This window comes from Ischnura elegans (genome assembly GCF_921293095.1).
Source record: "Ischnura elegans chromosome 13 unlocalized genomic scaffold, ioIscEleg1.1 SUPER_13_unloc_1, whole genome shotgun sequence".
Classification (NCBI taxonomy): domain Eukaryota; kingdom Metazoa; phylum Arthropoda; class Insecta; order Odonata; family Coenagrionidae; genus Ischnura; species Ischnura elegans.
The window spans coordinates 8,633,499-8,654,254 of NW_025791657.1; the positions used below are offsets into that span (position 1 = coordinate 8,633,499).

Below are 20,756 nucleotides of genomic sequence, written 5' to 3' on the forward strand. Positions count from 1 at the left end.
CTGAATGGATGATAGGGAATCGCTAGACAGTGGTTGGAGGGACTGAGGAGGGGTTACATAGTGGAAGGAAGTAGGCTGTACACAATCGGAAAAGAATTTGAGAAAGAGATTAGGCCTCTCTGAGCCCAAGGCATTTCTGGCATTGTAGAAGACTGCTCCAGGAATCTGCGGACGGCTACGGCGTTGATTGATAAAGTGCCAGAATTTTTTGGGACTGGAAGATATGTTTGAAGAAACAGACCGCGCGTAATTTTCGTAGACTCGCCGGATAAGAAATTTGGAGTAAATATCTTTGAATCGATATCAACCAGCCGCATGTCGGTATATGGGCTCTGGGATATCTAAATTACGATGCAAAATAATGTTGTTCTGTTAGGAAAGAATGCTTTCACTCATGATCATGACAGGGGAAACACTTCCTCGGTTCTTTCGCTGTCCCTCCGTGGAAACTGACCTTGGAATGGATTATAGAAAGAATCTTCTAGTGAACTGCGCAATTGATGTTGGGCCTCCTCTTTTGAAAAGAGAAAGTAGCCGACTGAAAAAATATCGGGCTAATAATCGACTGCCCGCAGGGAGTAGAGTTGAAAGGGAAATAAGCCATCAATTGAAAACATAACGAGAAAACCATTATTGTAGCGGCCCTCGGAGGATAACTCGTGTCATCAGTCGTCACGTATCATCGAAGTCAAGTTCAAGAAGTGAAGGATAGGTAGTTCGAGGTTATTAAGGGATGACTTTGCTCCATTAGATCGGATCTGATACAAAAAGTGCCTGGTGTTTGGATCAGAAGGGGAGCGAAACGTTACGAGAAGACAAATCACCCAACTTGCGAGTTGAAGGTCGCAGCGCTGCGCTCGCGGAAGAAAGCAGATGAAGTGCGTTCCCCGATAGATTCTATCGACTCTTGGTAAACTTTCATGAGACTGTTCTTGTTGATGAGCAGAAATTCGAAGATTTGGAAAATCATTTGCATGAGCCGGCATAAAAAAACGTTGAATCTTGAGCGGGAAAAATTTTTACGAACATAAATGCGGAAAAACAAAATGCGGAAACACTAAATACGGATAATTTTTACATTGCTCAAATAGGGAATGAATCGGGACCCCAAAAAATAAGCGCTAAATGCGGAAAAACGTTAAATGCGAAGATGTTAAATCCGGATCCGACTGTATAACGTCTGAATTGTAATATTATATTTAAAAGATAACTCTGCCAGTGATGACTTTTCGTACGCTACCATATAAGAACTAAGGTTATTTAGGTGATGGTTTCATCTCTGAATTACAATTATATGTACTTCAATTTCCAGTAGGAAGTTCAGCAAGGTACAAAGAAGGAAAAGGAGCTCATGATATATTACCAAAAAATTAAAAGTCATTATTCTCTTGCCAGAAAAAATGAAGGCATTATTTTGAAACGAGGCAATATTTTTGGAAAGAAAAACATCGCTGTCAACAAAGAAAAAATCGGTACAAACAAAATATAATGTCGTCTTTTTTGTCCAAATAAAAACTGGACAAACATGCACTTATTAAATAAACAATCTTGATTAATAGTTTACGAAACCTCAGTTGAAACCAAGGTCATAACCCAGCCACTGCAATGATGTCCAATGGACTTCCATTTGACATCCAGAAGTCCCTTATGGACATCTATTAGATGTCATTCAGATGACATCCAATGAGGGCCACTACAAAGACATCCATATGCAGGCTCTAGAATGATATCCAATGGACATGATGTAAAATAGATCGTAAATAATATAAATTATATAAATTTATGACTTCTAAAAGGTGCTGGAGATGAGTATTTCACCCAGCAGTTCAAGTCATCAGTCTTGAGTTTTCCAATTCCTGAAGGCCAATGTTGGAACTACCACCCATGACTTACAACTATTAATATACCGACTTTGATCAATTTAGTCAGGAATCAAGTACCATCAATACAAGATGTCTACTGGCAACATATTACCAGTGCTATGTGTATTATCATGAACAATGTTGATGTACTGTCACCCAAATGCAGTAGCAGTTATCGGCATTGAGTAGCAAATCAATGATTATCTGACAGTGCAGTGTATTTTTTTGAATTTGTGGAATTTTTCCAGATTCCTCCAAAGAGTATCAACGGCTAATCGGATAAGCAAATTGTTTATTTTTTAAATTCTATTAGGCAGAGTTTATACTAAACATGTAATTGTGAACCTGTTTTTACCAAGTGAGTTTCTTAAATGTGTTGACTATGCAGATATCTGGTAGGCTCAAGTTAAACTTTGATAACTAATCAGATGCTATCATTGCACTAAAATCAAAAGCTTGCTTTATATCAAGTTATATGTTTACCTTGAAAGTGCGATTCCTCAAGGCTGGAATCTACAAAAGAAACACAGTAGCCTATTTTAGAAATTCCAGGTTTGAGACAGCGTGCTTTTGCAGAGAGCATAAATGCAAAAAAATAAGGTTATTCGATTACCACAATGACAACATCTGATTCTAAGAGGAAATTCGAGTACGAGGACAACAGTTTTCCTTTCATGGCACCAAATCCTGTAATATTTTAGGGTAAGCAGGATTACTATGTATTTTTCTTGAGTGATCTCAATGGATACGGTGAAAGCCTATAAGAATTTGCAGTAAAATTTTGGAACTTGGTTATCCTAAAGAAAAATATTTGGGCCACATAGTATTAATGTTTCATTTTGTAAAAATCTTCACTTTGATTTTACTCTTACTGTCAAAATCTGGTCGGACAATTCCATCAACACTAGAATGCCGGGAAATTTGTATCCCCTAGAATGCCGGGAGGGTGTCATTTTGACACCCATGTTCTCATATGCATGTTACGTTGCAGATTAGTTTTATTTTGAAGTCGATAGTGTCAATTTTGTTTAATACTGATTTTGTGCCCTAATATTAAAAAAAAACTTAATGTTTTAATAGAGTACCATTGAAGTACAAAAAATTTTACAAAAAAATACTCTCCTCGAGTGCGGCATCCATCGAAAAGATTGCGCTGAAACGTCGGAGGACGCATGAAAGTGTAATAATACCTATATATAATCATAGAATACTTTTTTATAAGTATTTATTGTTCACTGTAATTGGTTAAATTTTATGTGCATAAAACAATTAAAATGAATATGACAGGATTGTTTTTCTTTTTATTATTATTGTTAACTTTTTTCATCATAGAATGAAGAAGTGTGCTTCAAAAGACGAAAATTAAAATAAAACCATTGCGGCCACAAAACTACAAAATTTTTAAAAATAAAATACAAAAACTTCGTATCAAAGAAAAAGAAATCGAATGCTTTTTCATACAGACTTACAAAAAGCTTCATCTAAATAGTAAATTCTCTACATTCTGGCACTTTTGGTCTGTTTTGGCCGTAGGTTTACGAAATTTTCAGTAAGCTTACAAAAAGCAAGAGTTCTGTTTTCATTGCATTTTATCTGTAGTTGACAATCCCTAGTCAGTTCTGGATTTGGTTGCCAGATATTCGCTGACGCAATGTAAGGAAAGCAAGCTATTCTGATAAATTTTGTAAAAATAATTCGGGACATCTTTTGTGAAGTTATTTCCTTATGTATATTATCCAGGAATTCATAGTGACCAAGTCAAAAGTATTCTGGAAAGATAAAACTGGCAATCGCCTGGTTCTAGTTCCGACCAAATATTTCCGCCCCATATGATCAATAATATCTACTTCAAAGTTTATCTCACTACAACACCTTACAGAGTCGGGCGATTTGTTAGAGTTGTTACTAATGTCAATATGAGGGCGAAGAGATCATAGAACAAGAACACATTTTTTTCTGTTGGCCCTGATGAACAGTAAGTGTTACGTCTCCATTTTTGTTCAATTTAGTTGATTACAACTCTTCCCGAGAAGCTTTTATTTCTCCAGGTATTTCCTTTCTTCCCTTATTTACGGTTCCTGAAAGGCAAGTACCCTTTTGTTTCGAGTAGAGCTAGTAAAAGTGATGTGAAACAAATACCAGTGGTTACATTCCTGCCCTTTCTCATGTAGGGTTGCATACGTTTCAATACAACATAATCTGAAATGCAATCGCCAGCTTGACGAGAGTCGTCCTTGACGCCTCTGGTCAATCTGGAAGTTAATGGAATCAGTTTACCAAATACATACTGTCTTTATATACTGCAAACCAGTATTTATACCCATACTTATCAGTCTTTGGTGCCATGAATTGCTTGAATGGACATCTAGCTTCGCTTAGAAACAGCTGTTCGCCAATGGTTATGTTAGGCCCAGGTTATGATTCCTAAGCATGGCCATCTCCTTCTTAGGATTTTGAACAAGGAGTTGACGTCGCCTTGAAGTCCACCCAGCGCCCCTTCCACGTCGGCACACCATGTCACAACCACGCACAATTTCTTCTCTGTCCGATAACCAGTGCAGATCCAGTAACTCAGTCATGTGTATATGCGTATAGTAAAATAAATGTGTGTATCTTTCGACATTAAATTAATAAGCTGAAATACACAAAACACTGAAAATGACCTTGCTCACTATTTTCATAGTTTCTGGATGATCTAAATTGCACCTCCTGTGCAACCCAATCATTGTCCGACTCAACATCTGCATCAGACCCTTTCTCCGACACGTCTCCAGAAATATCGTTTAGTATTGCAATACTTTGCTCCGTCGTAACACGTCTATGCAGTGCCATTATCAAGACAGAACTGCCGAAGCAAATCAAGCAGCAGGTCGCGACACACTAGCGATCCAGTCCGCCAAACACGCGTGCGAGCCAGGAAGCCGAACACAGAGGCTCGGCAGCAGCTAACTGCATTGTCGCGCACGTCACTTCACTGCAATGTTCCAGGGCAAGTAAGTGTCACCGCGATAAAAAAATTAGCTGGTTTCAAGGCGAATCATTTGCAAATGGCAGCGGAATATACTTACCTTACGAGCTACTAAACTTTTGAAAAAAGTAGAATACAGCCGATGCTCATTGAAATTATGAAAAACAAACAATCATGAAGGTAATATACTATACTAAAATATACTTAACTATACTTAAAGGTACTACACATGAAGATAATGTACTACACTATACTAATTTGACAAATAATTATCAAGCCGAATCCCACGAGACACCTAAACCGAAGAAAGAAATGATATAATATACTGGGTGTCAAAATGACACCCTCCGGCATTCAAGGTAAATTTGAATTTTTGAGACGAAAACAATTAGGGGGGGTATCCCTTTTACTGTCGTTTTGTTAAGATCTAAAAATGAATAAAAGTCACGAAAGATTTTTTTCTACATCACTCTCTAAGGGCCAGCTCCGTAAAAAATGTACGCGCAGGGTGTCAAAATGACACCCTTCGGCATTCTAGTGTTAAAAGAGTATTCAATACAATATCTAAGCGACGATATGCTTAATAAGAAAATGCAATCAACAGTTTCAGAGTTTGTCTCCAATAGTTTGGCGTGGACTATATATACTCAAGAAATCCGCTTGATGAAAATGGTCCGCAATATATAGAATATAAAATCTGGTTAGCAGGAATTTTAATCATCTACTAACCTAGAAGCTGATAAAACAAGGAAAAGGACTTTAGTGGTTGACACCCTTTGAGAGACTTAGAAGGATTCAAAAAAAGGCAAACAGAAGGGGGAAAAAGCCTTCCTTCCCTTTCTCTTGGGTTACGAACATAAGGCCCAGCACAGAACCCCCGTCGATATAAGGCCTTGCAAGAAAATCCCCTGCTGACAAAATGTACGATGACTATTTCCATAATGACTTTTCATTTTTCTTGGGCTGAATCATGCTTATACATCTTTTACATGTTTCAATGGACAAAAAAACATCACTTTTTGAGAATTATTTTTCTGAAACCTAACCTTACCTGAATGGCCTGAAGCATCCATTTATATTTTTTAAACAATTAGAAAAACAATTCAATAAATAATTGAAGTTGATATTTCACTACAAATTTAAAGAATTATTAACAGTATACGATAATACATAACTCAAATTTGAGCAAATAAAATGTTTTTCACTTTTATCAAATTATTTTTAAACTTTTTCACTTCACATTGTGTTTGCAACATAAATCAGAACAGACAGCTTATTTTGTGATAAGAACACTTATTTCAGTTATTAGTACCTTTGAATCAAATGGTTGCCTAAAATGCTGCGTAGAAAGAACAATTTTCAATCATTAATGGTGATTACAACTAGGGATGGATGGATCCAGGATTTTTATCGGATCTGGTTTCGGATCGGATCCTTAATATTTTCGAAGCAGGATCTTTTGGATCTTTGGATATTTTCGGATCAAAATGCATTTTCAAATTCCTGTCGCTGAGATTCCTCCGATGATTGTTCAATCTCTTGGGAAGAGTCACACTATGTCCCATTTATATTTTGCTATTTTTATTTTCCAAAGCTGTAATTCTCCTACCTAACCTCTGCGAGAGCTTTCAAAGAAAATGGTTCATTTGTAGGACAAGAGTCGCATGCGACAGTGCATTAAAAGATAGAATCAGAACTCTTTCCACCCTTATTGCGCGTTGCATTCACTGAAGCTATCATTCAAAATTTTGGATCTAAATCCGAAGTCTTCAGCAACTTTGGATCTGATGAAGGGCGATATCCACGGATATTTGGATATGAGGTATCCGATCCGACCATCCCTAATTAAAACATATTTAGAATTAATGCCAATAATATCCTTCATCCATTAATATAACTGGATTATTGATATAACAGGAAATCCATACATACCTCGGCATAATCCTTGGGAGATGGTTCCTTCTGGCCCCAATCAGCTTCCACTTGAGGCCTGTCAACATGGCTCCTGAGCTCTTGACTTCCATCTCCTCACCATGGAAAGCAGTAGAGGCTTGGGCCTGCAAGAGAATTTGCAAGCATCATCATTAAAACATTTAGTGCGGGGCATTACAATTGACATGGTCCCATCTAAGCCAAGATACGCAGCACGTTACTTGATGTTGCTCTGCCCGTTGGACCGGGAGCCCTTTCTCCGCCTCTTTATATGACTAATATCTACTTGTGTCTCCCGTTTGCATGTATGGCCTTCAGCAAGCTTTGCTCTTTCAAAGTGAAGGGGCGGTCACCAAACAACTTTTTTTCGAAAGTCAAAGTTAAGACAGATTACAAAATGTAGCCCAAGGTACCAAATGAGCAGAGAAAAAATTTTGTTCCTGTAGGTTGACATCTTACGGTTGCACCAGGGCAGTTTACGTTGAGCGTGGGCCACCCGTAACACATGCCCTCTTTTTATGCTATTTCGGCGATAAATGTGATTGCTAATGAACTTAAGATAGATGTTTCACTCCAACAAAATACTAAACAAATAAATAGCATTTTGACAAAAATATAACAAAAGAGATACAAAAAGTCATTGTTCAGCTTTCACGATTATTTAGGATCATTCCAAGGCTTAACAAGCAGTATATTTTCAGACAAAAACTGTGACATATTCAATACCTAATAAAAAACAATACCGGCTCTAACAAAGATAATAATGAACACACATTTGTGTAAATTAATTTATAGAAAGTCTTGATAGCATCATAAAATGAATATGATAAACTAACCTAAGCCCTGGACTTGAATTGGGAGTGAAGCCTTTACTTAAATGATTGAAGTGATCAAGTTGTTTTTATACTTAACGGTAGAGAGTTCTAGAATCTGGATGCTGTTAGCAGAACCGAATGTTAGCAATTTTAATCATTTAAAATTAGATTTTTTGATTTAACCACTTCACTATACACTGAATACCTCTTATTTGCACTGCAGAATCCTGGAAAAAGCTATGCGATGATCCTCTGAACATTAGTTTCCAGAGTTGTAAAACTCCAGATATAACCTCAATCATAACAAAAACTTGTGTGTGGGTAAGACTATGCACAAGATTCAAGAGCCTATAGGTAGTGAAATAGATTCATGAAATGTAAAAAATGGTCTATAACGGAGAATTTTAGTTTATTTCGGGTTATATATCAGTTTAATAACATCAAATGCTTCGGTAAGTAAAATAACTTGGGCAGTTGAGATATAACAGATGGACATTCTAAGTTAACGAAAAAGAGAAATCTGTAGATGAACTCCTTATTAGACAAAAGTTGAGTAACTTCAGTGGGGAAATGTGAAGATTGTTTTACATTAGATGCACAGTTAATAAAGAGTGCATCCTAGAGATGTAGTTACATCCACTGACTAAATACAAATTCTTTGATGTCTGTTTCAGTAAAACACCATCTGTTCGACTGTAAATAACTGAATCCTTAACAATTTATTTGCTCAAAAGCTATCAGACAGTGCTTTTAAGGGTATGATATCAACATAGTGGGAATGCAATACATCTGTGATAAAATATAAGTAACAAATGATAATTTACACATTTAAATATATAGCTCTACTATCAACCACAGTTTCAACTCTCTGTGTCATTTTCAAGGTCTCACATCCTTACAATGAGACAAATTACGCGACATTGAGATCAGCTTTTAGTGATGCATGAAGGGAGAAAGGAACGTTCAGTAGAATAGCATGGACACAGAGAGCGTTCTACAAAAAAGAAGAATAAACTCACAGCTGAGTGTACAAATCCAGAAGTAAGTAAACGATGCACCACACACTACACATAGAGCATATTTATAAACGGCAGCAAGGCTTCAAAATTGACAGCTGCAGAAAAGTAAAGAGAGGAGGCTTTCAAAATGCATTGCTCCTGAAGAAAGTTTTAAAAATAAAAGGGGTCGACAGAGTAAGTACCAAGGAAGAGCAGAGAATAGTAGGAGATAAGAGAATTCTTCTAACAATGATGACCTGATAAAGACAATCCCAAAAAGAAAAGGAAACGTGTGCTGTAAGAGGGGAAAGTAATGCTTCTGAATGTGTTCCATGCATCAGATTAATAAGAATGTAAAAGAGAAGAAGACGGAATAAACGAAAAGAAGAGGAGATAGCCAAGAGCAATGGAGGGCTATATAAAACCAATTTTAGGATTGCTGACTTATGATGGCAATGAAGTGTAGATGCAGTTCAAGGTCACCTTACAATAAAATGTTCATAAATAGTATTACCTGATCGGAGGATGCTTCATTCGCCAGTTTGCTTGAGGTGCCATCAGGAAAATCATTGTTTACACATCCACCTTCATTATCACTGATCTGATCTTCTTTAAAAGGAGAGGACCTGTATGTTCCAAAATCACCCTAATAAAAAGAGAAACACTCATTCATAAACATTTTAATCAATTGTTACAAGTTTTGGTGTAACTATGGGGGGATGAGGGGATAGATCTCCCCATAGCCTCAGTGAAATAAAAAAACATTGAAAACTATAGTCTAGTTTCGACACATAATGACTGCATCTGCTTAGAGTTAAATTTCAAGTTCCAAAATTATATAAAATGTATACCCAGACATTTTCGAAAATTTCCCAGGACCACCCCTTGCCTAGGGGGGTTCTCACCCCAGACCCTTTCATCCCCCCCAAAGTATATTCCTAGTTACACCACTGGTTACAAGAAACAAAATTGATCATGCACAAAACTTGAATCAAAGGATTTCAGTAAAAATTGTAGAAAACAATAACTTATCCAACAAGATTTGGCCGATGAAGTTATTCTTCCTTCTCATTTAATTGAATAACTTGAACCTGATAAATGGAACTTATATCATTATTATATAAACACAAGGGAAAGTAGAAGAAACAAAATCCCATTAGAATACAAAGGGAAGTTATGCAATCTATTTTTTATAATGCCTAATTGTAAATTGGGCACAATTAGTCTTTCTTTATGATGTTTTGAATACAAAAGTGTAAAAGTGATTTTGTGAATGTTATTTCATGATTGAGTGTGTTTCTATACCCTAAGGTAACACAAAATAAAAAATAGCAGGTGAGTAGTGTTACATGCTCAACATTCCCTCCGTTGGATGGGACGTTAAGCCGTGGTCCCCTTGGTGCCTTTTGTTAAAAGCTGACTAATGCAGATGCCAGGTTTCTCCCCACCCTTCCTTGCCTATCGTTCCCACGTACAACAAATGACCTAAGCTGTAGGTCGCCTCCTCCAAATATCATTCTGCAATTAATCATGATTATTAATTAATAGCCAGCTGTCGGAGGATTGATATGTCTTAGCTCATCTATCAACGTATCTACCAACTGCGATAAAATTCATCTTCTCAGAAATGTAAACATCTGGCCCAAGCATGTGCGGTTCGATTGGTATTTTTTTTGAAAGACTCGAAGGAACGCGGCGCCAAGTTAGGTTCTGCACCAGCTTCACCTGTTGAAACTGAAATAGAAAATAGTGAACCAAACGACTCATACGTCTCGTGCCAGTTGTCCGGTGATTGTGACCCGAACATGAAGTGTGTCAGTGTACAGGAGCACAGTGGACTTTCCTCAATCTTGTGCTTAAATATTCAATGCCTACGCAATAAAGTTAGTGCTCTAGAAGTGTCAGTGACTGAGTGTCCTCATGATTTTCTTTGTATTACAGAGCATTGGCTAAAAAATGAGGAACTTGATTTCTTCAATATCAAGGGGTATAGGTCGGTGACATCTTTCCCTAGAATCAAAGCAAAGCATGGTGGAACAGCAATTTATGCTGCCCAGCATTTAACAGTTAAGGAAATCAACATCAGTGGGTTGTGCAGTGAACTGCATAGTGAGGCAAGTGCCATCTTTGTTAAAGAGTTAAATGTGATTATAATGTGTTTGTATTGATCCCCAAATGGTGATTTTGAAAGTTTCTGTGAACAGCTAGAGCAAATTCTAGCCACGCTCTCTAAGTTTGGTATGGTCATAATTGTTTGTGGTGACTTTAATGTCAATATCCGATTTGACACGAGAGAGACTAACACACTCACTGCTTTGCTTTTGTCATTCAATTTATACTCTGTGAACAGGGAGCGCACTAGAGCCAGCTCTTGCCTTGATTACATAATCACTAGTTTACCTACAGCTTCCTTTGAGTCCAATGTAATCGACTATGGTTTGTCAGACCACCTAGGCTTAGAATTCAGATTTACCACTGAAAGAATAGATGCCAAGCCCACTTGTGATACCCATCATCCTACTTTTACTCGGAATATTTCACTTATTGGTGGTGAAAATTTAAAATCTCTATTGTACAATGTCACCTGGTTTTCTCTCCTTCAATATCAAGATGGCAACGATAATTTTACCTGTTTTTTTGAAAATTTCATATTGCTCTTTGAACACTGCTTTCCCAAAAAATTTATGTGTAAAACTAAAGGCAAAAAGCCTGGTAATAACCGGTTCACTAAGGAATTATCCAATTTACGAACTGAAGTAATCCAGTTACACTCCAAATACATTCACTCCGGCAACATTGAGGATAAAAAGGTCTGGCTTCTTCATAAGAAGGAGTAAATTATCAAAATAAATCAATCTAAAATTATGGCAAATGGTAATCTAATTAATAATGCTGAAAATAAAATAAAGGCAGCCTGGAAAGTTATAAACAATGAAACTGGCTCTTCATGCTACAACTCAGAACTCCCTTCAATTCCGATAGCCTAAACAAGCATTTCATCGACTCAATCAATCTAAACATCACCTCTATTAATAGCCCATCTGCTGTTGCCACTGATCTTCTTAACAATCTCAGAGTTACAGCACCTGCTTTCAAATGGCAGTGGGTTACTCCCACTGAAATTTATAAAACCATCACTAGTCTCAAAAAATCCAACAGCACTGACATTTATGGATTATCTACCAATCTTATTATACAATTAGCAGCGGTACTCAGCAAACCCCTTGCAATAATACGCAACACTTGCTTCCAGTCTGGCTCCTTCCCAAAAGAACTCAAGAAATCTAAAATAATCCCTATCCATAAAAAACGTGACAGAATTTCACCCTTGAATTACCGCCCAATTTCCATTATTCCAGTTTTCGGCAAGGTACTGGAGAAAGTCATTAAAACTCAGCTCTACAATCACTTTCAAAATAACAACCTATTTACTCCTTCTCAATTTGGATTTCATCAAGGTCATTCCACATCTTCTGCTGTTAAATTTGTGGTTGATAAACTATTGGATGCTTATGAAAATAAATCCCCCCTCGTACTAACAGCATATGACCTTTCCAAAGCTTTTGATTGTGTTTCACACCCACTACTCCTTAAGAAGTTACAATACTATGGTGTCAACAATTTGGAACTAAAACTCATGGAGTCCTATTTAACAAACCGTTCACAATGCGTTAAAATAAACAACACACTGTCAGCCCCTCTAAACATATTACGGGGTGTACCTCAAGGATCAGTCCTTGGCCCTCTTCTATTTTTAACTCTAATAAATGATCTTCCACACCATTTACCTTGCGCCTCAGTATTATACGCTGACAATACTACTCTGATACATGATCTTAATAACTCCACTTACCCCTCTGATGTTATCCTCTCCGTGGCCAAAGAATGGTTCGAAGCATATGGGCTTGCCCTCAATACAGAAAAAACCCAACAGATGGTATTTTCTCTAAGCCCCACTTTGTATCATACCGGCTCTTTAAAGCTACTAGGCTTTGACCTGGACTGCAGACTACTGTGGGACTGTCATACTTCCTCTACTACTGCAAAATTGTCTAAAGCTATATACATGCTAAGAAAGCTGAAAACTCTCATTCCCACTGAATATCTTCGAGCAGTTTACTTTGCCATTTTTCACTGCCACTTAACTAATGGCATTGTGGTTTGGGGCCATTCTTCCTCGTCTAAAGAATTCTTTATTCTACAGAAAAGAGCAATTAGAATCATTACCAATTCAAAAGCTACGCAACATTGTAAACCTCTATTCAAGGAGCTAGGCATAATGACATTGTATGGTCAATATATATTTAAATGTCTTATAAATGTAAAAATGAACTTGGAGAGCCAGAAAACTGGTAGTGACGTTCACCATCATAACACTAGGCTAAACAATAATCTCGTTCAGCCTCATTGTAGGCTGTCAACAACAAGCAAGTCTTTTGACCATGTAAAGCTGTGCCTTTTCAACCACCTACCCCGAGAGGCCAGAGACTGTTCATTACCCAAGTTTAAGCATTGTCTCCACCTATGGATATGTAGCCAAGCTTTCTACTCTATGAATGAATTTCTTGAATGCAGTACTCAGAATTGTATTATTTAGCTCTAGTATTTCATTGACTTTGACGAAGACTATTGCATTGTATTGTGTTTAATGTCGAATAAATCATTATCATTATCATTATTATCACTCACCTCTACTGTCAGCAATAGGGTGGTTTCCTATTGCTTTTCAATCGCCTAAATCGAAAGATTATTACTCCTGAAGTACGCATTTAACACTATTAGATTTTGAAATGACGATAACTATTTTTGGACATTAAATGAAAACTGGAAATTTTCAAGTGGGCGAAAATGTGACGGCTAAGTATGAATGCTGGGAAAACCACATGTGATATCATTCTCGTTCCTGCTGTCGCAGCGAGAGGTGACCTTAGGGCGTGGCTTGAGTGCTGATACGATGCAGGCTGCTAACAGGTAGCTGAGTACCCTCCTAGCTGGTAGTGCTTGGCTTAAATAAGGATTATTAATACCCATTCAATTGAAGGAAACTTTCCAACCATAGGCAGTTTTAATGTGTGATAATTAAGAGACGTTTCCCTGAGCTCTTTGCCTAATACATGCACTGGTAATCTCAGACCATGTAAAACTCCTATCTACTCCTATAGAAACTAGGTCCCTGTGACGTCGCATGGAGTGGCATCACATAAGGGCCAATCTCGCCTTTTTCAAATGCATTTAAAATTGACCATTGCCATTTGTCTAAACTGGATTATCTAAAACCAAATAATTTGAATATTATGAATATACTAATGGTGGGCAACGAATCGCAGCCAATGCCCTTCGTTTTCTTTGATGAAGAAAACTACCCTATTCTTTCATCACTCATATTAATCCACTGTTTTACATTCCACATCACCGATTCTATACATCTCATTAGAGGCTTTCAACTTTTCTTAAGGTCAATAAATTACTCACATGTTCTTTCACAATTTCAATTTGATGTTTCCACCTTTGAATACCAATGAGTAGACACGTCCGCAAGGTTCACAAATTTAATTTGATGTTTCCACCTTCGAATCACAATGAGTAGATGCGTCCGCAAGGTCCGCAAATTTGAGACTAGTCCCATCTACATGCTCGATTAAATAACAAATGAGACACAAATTTCGACAAGTAGGGTACAATTTAATGGTACGAAGCAGGGAATTGATTTGTACCTCTCGAAAATCTCTCGAAAAAGAAGATGTTCATGTTGCATGAAGTGAGGGAAAATGTTTTGAGTTCCTGCTGAAAGGTGTTGGGAATATTCCACAACAGTATGAAGTTGTATATTAGCATAACTGTGCTAAAATAGGCAAGAAAAGACTTACCAAATCATCAGTGGCCAATGGGTCTAAGGTGTTATCTGAATTTTTAGCTGGATCTGGTGTGTATATTACAGGATCATTCCCATCACCAAGTTGGTCTTTCTTCTCCCCTTTCATGTTAAACTTGAAGAGAATAATAGATGTCACCAAATAAATGCAAAATAATGATAACAATAGCGTATGTCCAATAATACGATAATTAGGCATGGTTGGATCGGATACCTCGGATCCAAATATCCATGGATATTGCCCTTCATGGGATACATAGGATCCGAAGTCGCGGAGGACATCGGGTCTGGATCCGAAATTTTAAATAATAGCTTCAGTGAACGCAACGCCCCAATAAGGGTGGAAAGAGTTCCAAATCTATCATCAAATGCACCGTCGCATGGGATACTTGTCCTACTCATGAACTGTATTATTTGAAAGCTCTCGCACAGGTTACATCGGAGAATTACAGCCGTGGAAAATAGAAAAGGCAAAATAGGACTGGCACTGGGTGTGACCCTTCCCAAGAGATTGAACAATCATCGGGGGAATTTCAGCGTCAGGAACTTGAAAATGCATTTTGATCCAAAAATATGCGATCTGAAAAATTCGGCTCCGAAAATCAAGGATCCAATCTGAATCCTGTTCCGAGAAAAATCCTGGATCTTTCCATCCCTAATAATAATAATAACAATTTTAATGATGACAATTGTAATCCCTGTAATAATAAAAACTCTTTTCTAAAAACCATTCAAGCAGGCATGTATACTCATGAGATTCTTGTGACTCACATATCAAACTCCAGAATATTAACATTCAACCACTGCAATATTTAACCATTCTTTCACTTATTTTTTATAGATATTTATCACCAATGCCTTTCACTCCCTCATTCACATTCACAAGATCATGAAAATTAAAAAGATTTCCAAATGAAATTAGATTTTCATAATTTGGACATACAGTGTAATCCTAAAGGTGTCTATTCATGATCTAAAGAGTCACTTTTGTATTGTTTGCAAAAATTGCACGGACAGTTTTTTTGACTGAGTCCACAAAATACTCGACTTGAGTGTTTCAACTTGCCACCTCGCAGCAGTGTTCTCTGAGTTAGCATAGCAATGAACATACCCTAACAACCTAGGTGGGGACACACGTAGGAATCTAAAATATTGAGCACAAAAGCCTGAACGCATTTATAAATACATGAATTAACAAAACATAAAAGCATTTGCAGATTTACCGAATGACTAAGGAAAACATCAATATATATCGCAATGTGTTCCAGCGAATGCTATCAACGAAAGCTATTGACCATGAAGAAAAAGATGTACTTATTGCTCATTCTCATCCAGTATTAAGCACACATTGTTTAGGCTGCGGAGGCACCGGTCTTGTTTTGACATATATTGCATAAAAATTCTCAAAAAATAAAGAAGTGTACTACTTTTCCTGCGTGCTGAAGACCAGAAATCCAGAAACCCTTTGCTCCCAAGCTTTCTGGATTTGAGGTCCTCAACTATACAAGAATAAAACTTACCAACATATTGTCCACGGGTGGGTCACACTCTGGCACAGGAATATATATTTCAGTCACTTGAACTGAGCATGGTATCTGTGACGTATCTTCGGATGCATCTCGAATACAGTCCTTTGTCTCTGAAGAAGATCCTGGCTCATTTGGAGCTGCAACCTCTCCTTTGATACTCTGCAGAGAAATATGCACTATTAAACAAATGAACTCCATCTGATTCAACAAATAAGGGAAGCTCCTAATGTTAATTAAACATTGGGTTTAATGTCTTCCGCTCATTTCCCATGCATGCGGACGGTCCACGCTACATGCACGGATAAGGTTCCCATGACGTTAATGGAAGCTTACATAAGCGTGCGGACCATCCACATGCAGAGGAGTGGCCCTTTTGCCACACGGATTCGAACTAATCTATTCGGATCCGCAAATAATAATCTTCCTATATTTCTTACTTCCGTCAACACAAACCAAATATTGCCACTTCTAACTCTCCTGAGCTTATCATTGCACCGGTCTTCCATTGGCAAAATATGAAAACTACTTGTAATGTCTGCACATTAATATAAGGAGCCACTTTTAAGAACTGTCTTTATTCTCTAGATCACCCTCCATAACAACTTATAACAATTCAATAAACAAAACACACCAATACACCACACTACTCACCCCGCAGTTATTTCTCGGCGATATTTTCCTCAGTTCTGTGTCCGATTCTAAGCAAATCTTTTTGAAAATACTGAAATCCTTGAGCTTTTTCAAACAAAGTGAACAAATGGTAATGGGAAGGCCATCTCCCTCATCAACCTAAGAAAGCAATCAAGCAATACGTTAATAATTATCTTTAGACATACGGGCATAAAAGATATAAAGCAAACATTACGAAAACGAGAAATCTAAAAGATGAAACGTGGCACTTACTTGTAAACCGACTAAATCATGTAGGGCATGCTTCACACTTATTTCGTATTCTACATTTGAAGTGAATAAGTTGCAATAATGATATTGATTCTTCCTACAAAGTCTGCAAAGGTCACTCTCTGAAATCCTTTCTATCGAATCCGTGAAAATCCCGATGGTACGACTCATTTCTTCACTTCAATATTTCATTCAATCTTGAAATCGGCTCAATCATCCACTCCACACTGACAGAGATCATTAAGGTTGACTCAGGTATGAACAGTAGATTATCTAGATGGTCAGATCGGAAGAAAGAGTCAACCTTTTCGTAGACTCCACTGCAGTAAATCAAATCTTTAAGGTTCACATGTTTATATAAGATAAGGCAGGCAAAGATTGGTTTAAATTCGAGGTCTGTAGTTACGTATCTCACCGCTGACTGATTATACGTATACAACAGGCCTACTATCGACAAATGACGTTGATCGATTACTTGTGTATTATTGAGTTTAATTGCATGAGTGCTAATATGGCTATCTTTAAAACATTTTTTATGCATTATACTAAAGTTTTGTTTAACCTATTTTTTCTCCGCAAGGCCGCAATTGCACCATGGAAAATTCCATGAAGCACTGCACCTGCGTGGCGGCTGAAATTGCGCTCTAATACTATTTCTGACAGAAGTATTAAATTATCGCTTCAAAATATTTGATTCTCTACTACTAAACTAAGCAAAATTGATAATTTACTGTGAAACTTCCATTTCTAGTGAGGTAGAAAGAAATTAATCTTAAAACGCAAATAGTTAGCCTGTTCTATAGGGGTGCCGCAAACGGAAAAAACTAAAACTATTCTACACACATATCCTCTCACATTGTCCGCTATCGTCCCATATTAACAAACTTCGTTGACGTGTTGAGCGAGCATTAAAATTGTTGAAATATTCTCAAACTATTCTATTGTGTTGACATTTATCTTTGATTTGATTTATTAATTTTAGCTATTTTTGGATATTTCCTAGATTATTCCTAAGTGTTTTCACTTTCACTCACCATCGAAGTGTATATAGTTTTCTTGTGAGACTTTGAGATCTCTGTCAGTGTTGAGTGGATGATTGAGCCGATTTAAAGATTGAATGAAATATTGAAGTGAAAAAATGAGTCGTACCATCGGGATATTCACGGATTCGACAGAAAGGAATTCAGAGAGTGACTTTTGCAGACTTTGTAGGAAGAATCATTATTATTTTTGCAACTTATTCACTTCAAATGTAGAAAACGAAATAAGTGTGAAGCATGCCCTGCATGATTTAGTCGGTTTACAAGTAAGTGCCACGTTTCATCTTTTAGATTTCTCGTTTTCGTAATGTTTGCTTTATATCTTTTATGCCCGTATGTCTAAAGATAATTATTAACGTATTGCTTGATTGCTTTCTTAGGTTGATGAGGGAGATGGCCTTCCCACTACCATTTGTTCACTTTGTTTGAAAAAGCTCAAGGATTTCAGTATTTTCAAAAAGATTTGCTTAGAATCGGACACAGAACTGAGGAAAATATCGCCAAGAAATAACTGCTGGGTGAGTAGTTTTCATATTTTCCCAATAGAAGACCGGTGCAATTATAAGCTTAGGAGAGTTAGAAGTGACAATATTTGGTTTGTGTTAACGGCAGTAAGAAATATAGGAATATTATTATTTGCGGATCCTAATAAATATATAGCATGAATTTGAAACGATTGACTCTATATTGAAATGGATGACCCTGGTGCGGAGGCATAATGTTGTATGACTTCATAATGCCACTAAATCCAACAAAAACTATAAAGACACTTCTATGAGTGATCCAAAGTTAATTAGGTCCTTCCTTTTGTCAATCGAAAACATTAGGGGACATGAAAGGCCCTCTTATTTTATGGGCGGAGCATTTAAAGTCCAATTTCCTACAATCTGTAATTATCCTAATCTGTGAAGCCATGGCAAGGTGCTTGTTATGATGCAGTAGGCGGTTTAGCGGCAACGACTGAAGACGTGGTGTCTTCTGGTACAATTTCGTGTGCCCTAAACAATATTTCTGGTTAAGTGAGGCATCCAAATTCACCATTGATCAAGTGATGTAAGCAATGTATCCACTAGGCCATTACGTGTATACCACACTTCCTTTTAAAATATGCGATTTGGTCACCGCAGCATATATGATTGAACAAACATTTACTATTGGCTGCCAAATGATGAACTGTGACCGACCTGGAGATGATTTTGTTTATCAGTTGTCAAGCATGGGCTGAAGTGCACCTAAACATATTATAACATATCTTTTGATCTGGACCTCTTGTTTATCTTGAACTATGATGCCAGAAGTTTTAAGTCATTTGTATTTTAAACATAGTAGCTGACGTTTCAGAAATTTAATGTCCATTTTCATGGCATTTTATATGAATCGATGAGGGTACAACAAATGCAAAAGTGAGCAAGTTAACTTCTTTCGTGCTGGACGCTGGATTTTACAACGGTGACAACTGGACATCGACTGTGGCTGACACCGAGGAAGGGAGGTAACTGTCGAGGTAGCAATTGTCAGATACATTCAGGCCTGGCCTGAAGGCCTGGTTACATGGAACATTAATACATACAAGTAAATATACATTTGCATGAATGATTTTGGTGGACCATAACAGTACATGTACGAAAGCATGAACCAAATAAGAACAGGTTCTATTTTCTGTGCATGGATTTGCACAAGTGGGGTGGCTACACGGTGCATTTTGGTGTTCATTCTCGCATTCATACTTGTAGGCATTAACCCGTACATGTTGATGTATTGTGTAAGCAGGCCTTGAGATCCACTCCTCAGCAATTAAGCCCAACCCTCCCACTCATTTGTAATCATCCTCACCGTTGCAAAGTGGTTATATTGTCATTGTTTTTTTTTATGGATATATTTTGTTGCATACAACAATTTTTTTTTTACTTTGAAATGAATTCTTGGTTATGTTCTGTGCATAAGCAATTTTTTAAATAAAATTTTAGCATACCAAATTCTACAAAATAAATCATTGCAAAAACCATTGACAATTTATTCAGTTGGCAATGAATTCCTGCATTGAGGGTGGTCATAAATGGGTGGGAGGGTCCGGCTTAATTGCTGAGGAGTGGCCCCAAGTTCCCGCTAAGCTGGGTCTCCGGCCGGGCCCAAATGCATTGGACAGTTGCTACCTAAGCGGTTACTACATATCCTATGAGCATACCCATCAGGGAGTGGAAGGGGGCAGCTGCCCATCTAGAAGCAGAAGTTGTAAAAGTCTTTACGGAAAAGCAGGACTGGATATAAATGAAAGTTTTCAACGATTTTTTTCCAAACCCATGAAAATTGATATTACTCAGTATGTGATATGTAACTAAAATTAAACTATATATTCAAGCAAATAATGTTATAAATTAATAAAGCCCTTCCCCATGCATCTGCTAGAGCCAGCATTGAGTCGTTTTTGATGAAGTAATCACAACAGCTATAGTTGACGTTAGGTCTTATGTGAAAGGAAGATTCCCAACAGCTTCACTTAATGTTGGGTGTGAAAGGGTTACTTATGTAGGAATTAATTATCAATGCATGCTCTTTTGGCACAGAAATTTTTTTCTCTGGTATGTATCATTTCTTTAAATTACTCTCAGTATCTAAATTGTCGGCATTTTCTAAGGTTAAGCAACAGCTGTACTTTCATAGGATAGACATATTCTAGATAGGTATCTACTAGATATTAAAAAAATGAGTGTTCATAATTTTGAATCGCTCCTATAAATATTTGCCAGAAGAGTTTGCCTTTGATTTTTTGGTTCATGCGTGTACAATGACTTCATATATCCATAAAAAAAATTAGAAGCATAGCAGTTGTACTATTTTCC

General features: G+C 37.2%; 2 protein-coding genes across 2 annotated transcripts in view; one reads left to right on the forward strand and one right to left on the reverse strand.

Moving 5' to 3' along the window:
• Nucleotides 1-8,487: 8,487 nt before the first annotated feature.
• LOC124172562 lies at nucleotides 8,488-17,230 on the reverse strand. Its single transcript, XM_046552005.1, has 6 exons — nucleotides 16,880-17,230; nucleotides 16,628-16,765; nucleotides 15,968-16,135; nucleotides 14,443-14,562; nucleotides 9,090-9,221; nucleotides 8,488-8,571 (listed from the first exon to the last, which is right to left on the reverse strand). Exons 1-6 carry the CDS (start codon nucleotides 17,045-17,047, stop codon nucleotides 8,488-8,490), a joined length of 810 nt encoding a protein of 269 aa, XP_046407961.1. The 5' UTR covers nucleotides 17,048-17,230.
• A 553-nt stretch (nucleotides 17,231-17,783) lies between these two features.
• LOC124172224 (zinc finger protein 565-like) overlaps nucleotides 17,784-20,756 on the forward strand; it is a 142,060-nt gene continuing 139,087 nt past the window's right edge. Inside the window, exons 1-2 of the mRNA XM_046551646.1 lie at nucleotides 17,784-18,182; nucleotides 18,297-18,434. Of these exons, the coding sequence (XP_046407602.1) occupies nucleotides 18,015-18,182; nucleotides 18,297-18,434 (306 nt within the window). The 5' untranslated portion in view covers nucleotides 17,784-18,014. The remainder of the gene's footprint in view (nucleotides 18,183-18,296; nucleotides 18,435-20,756) is intronic.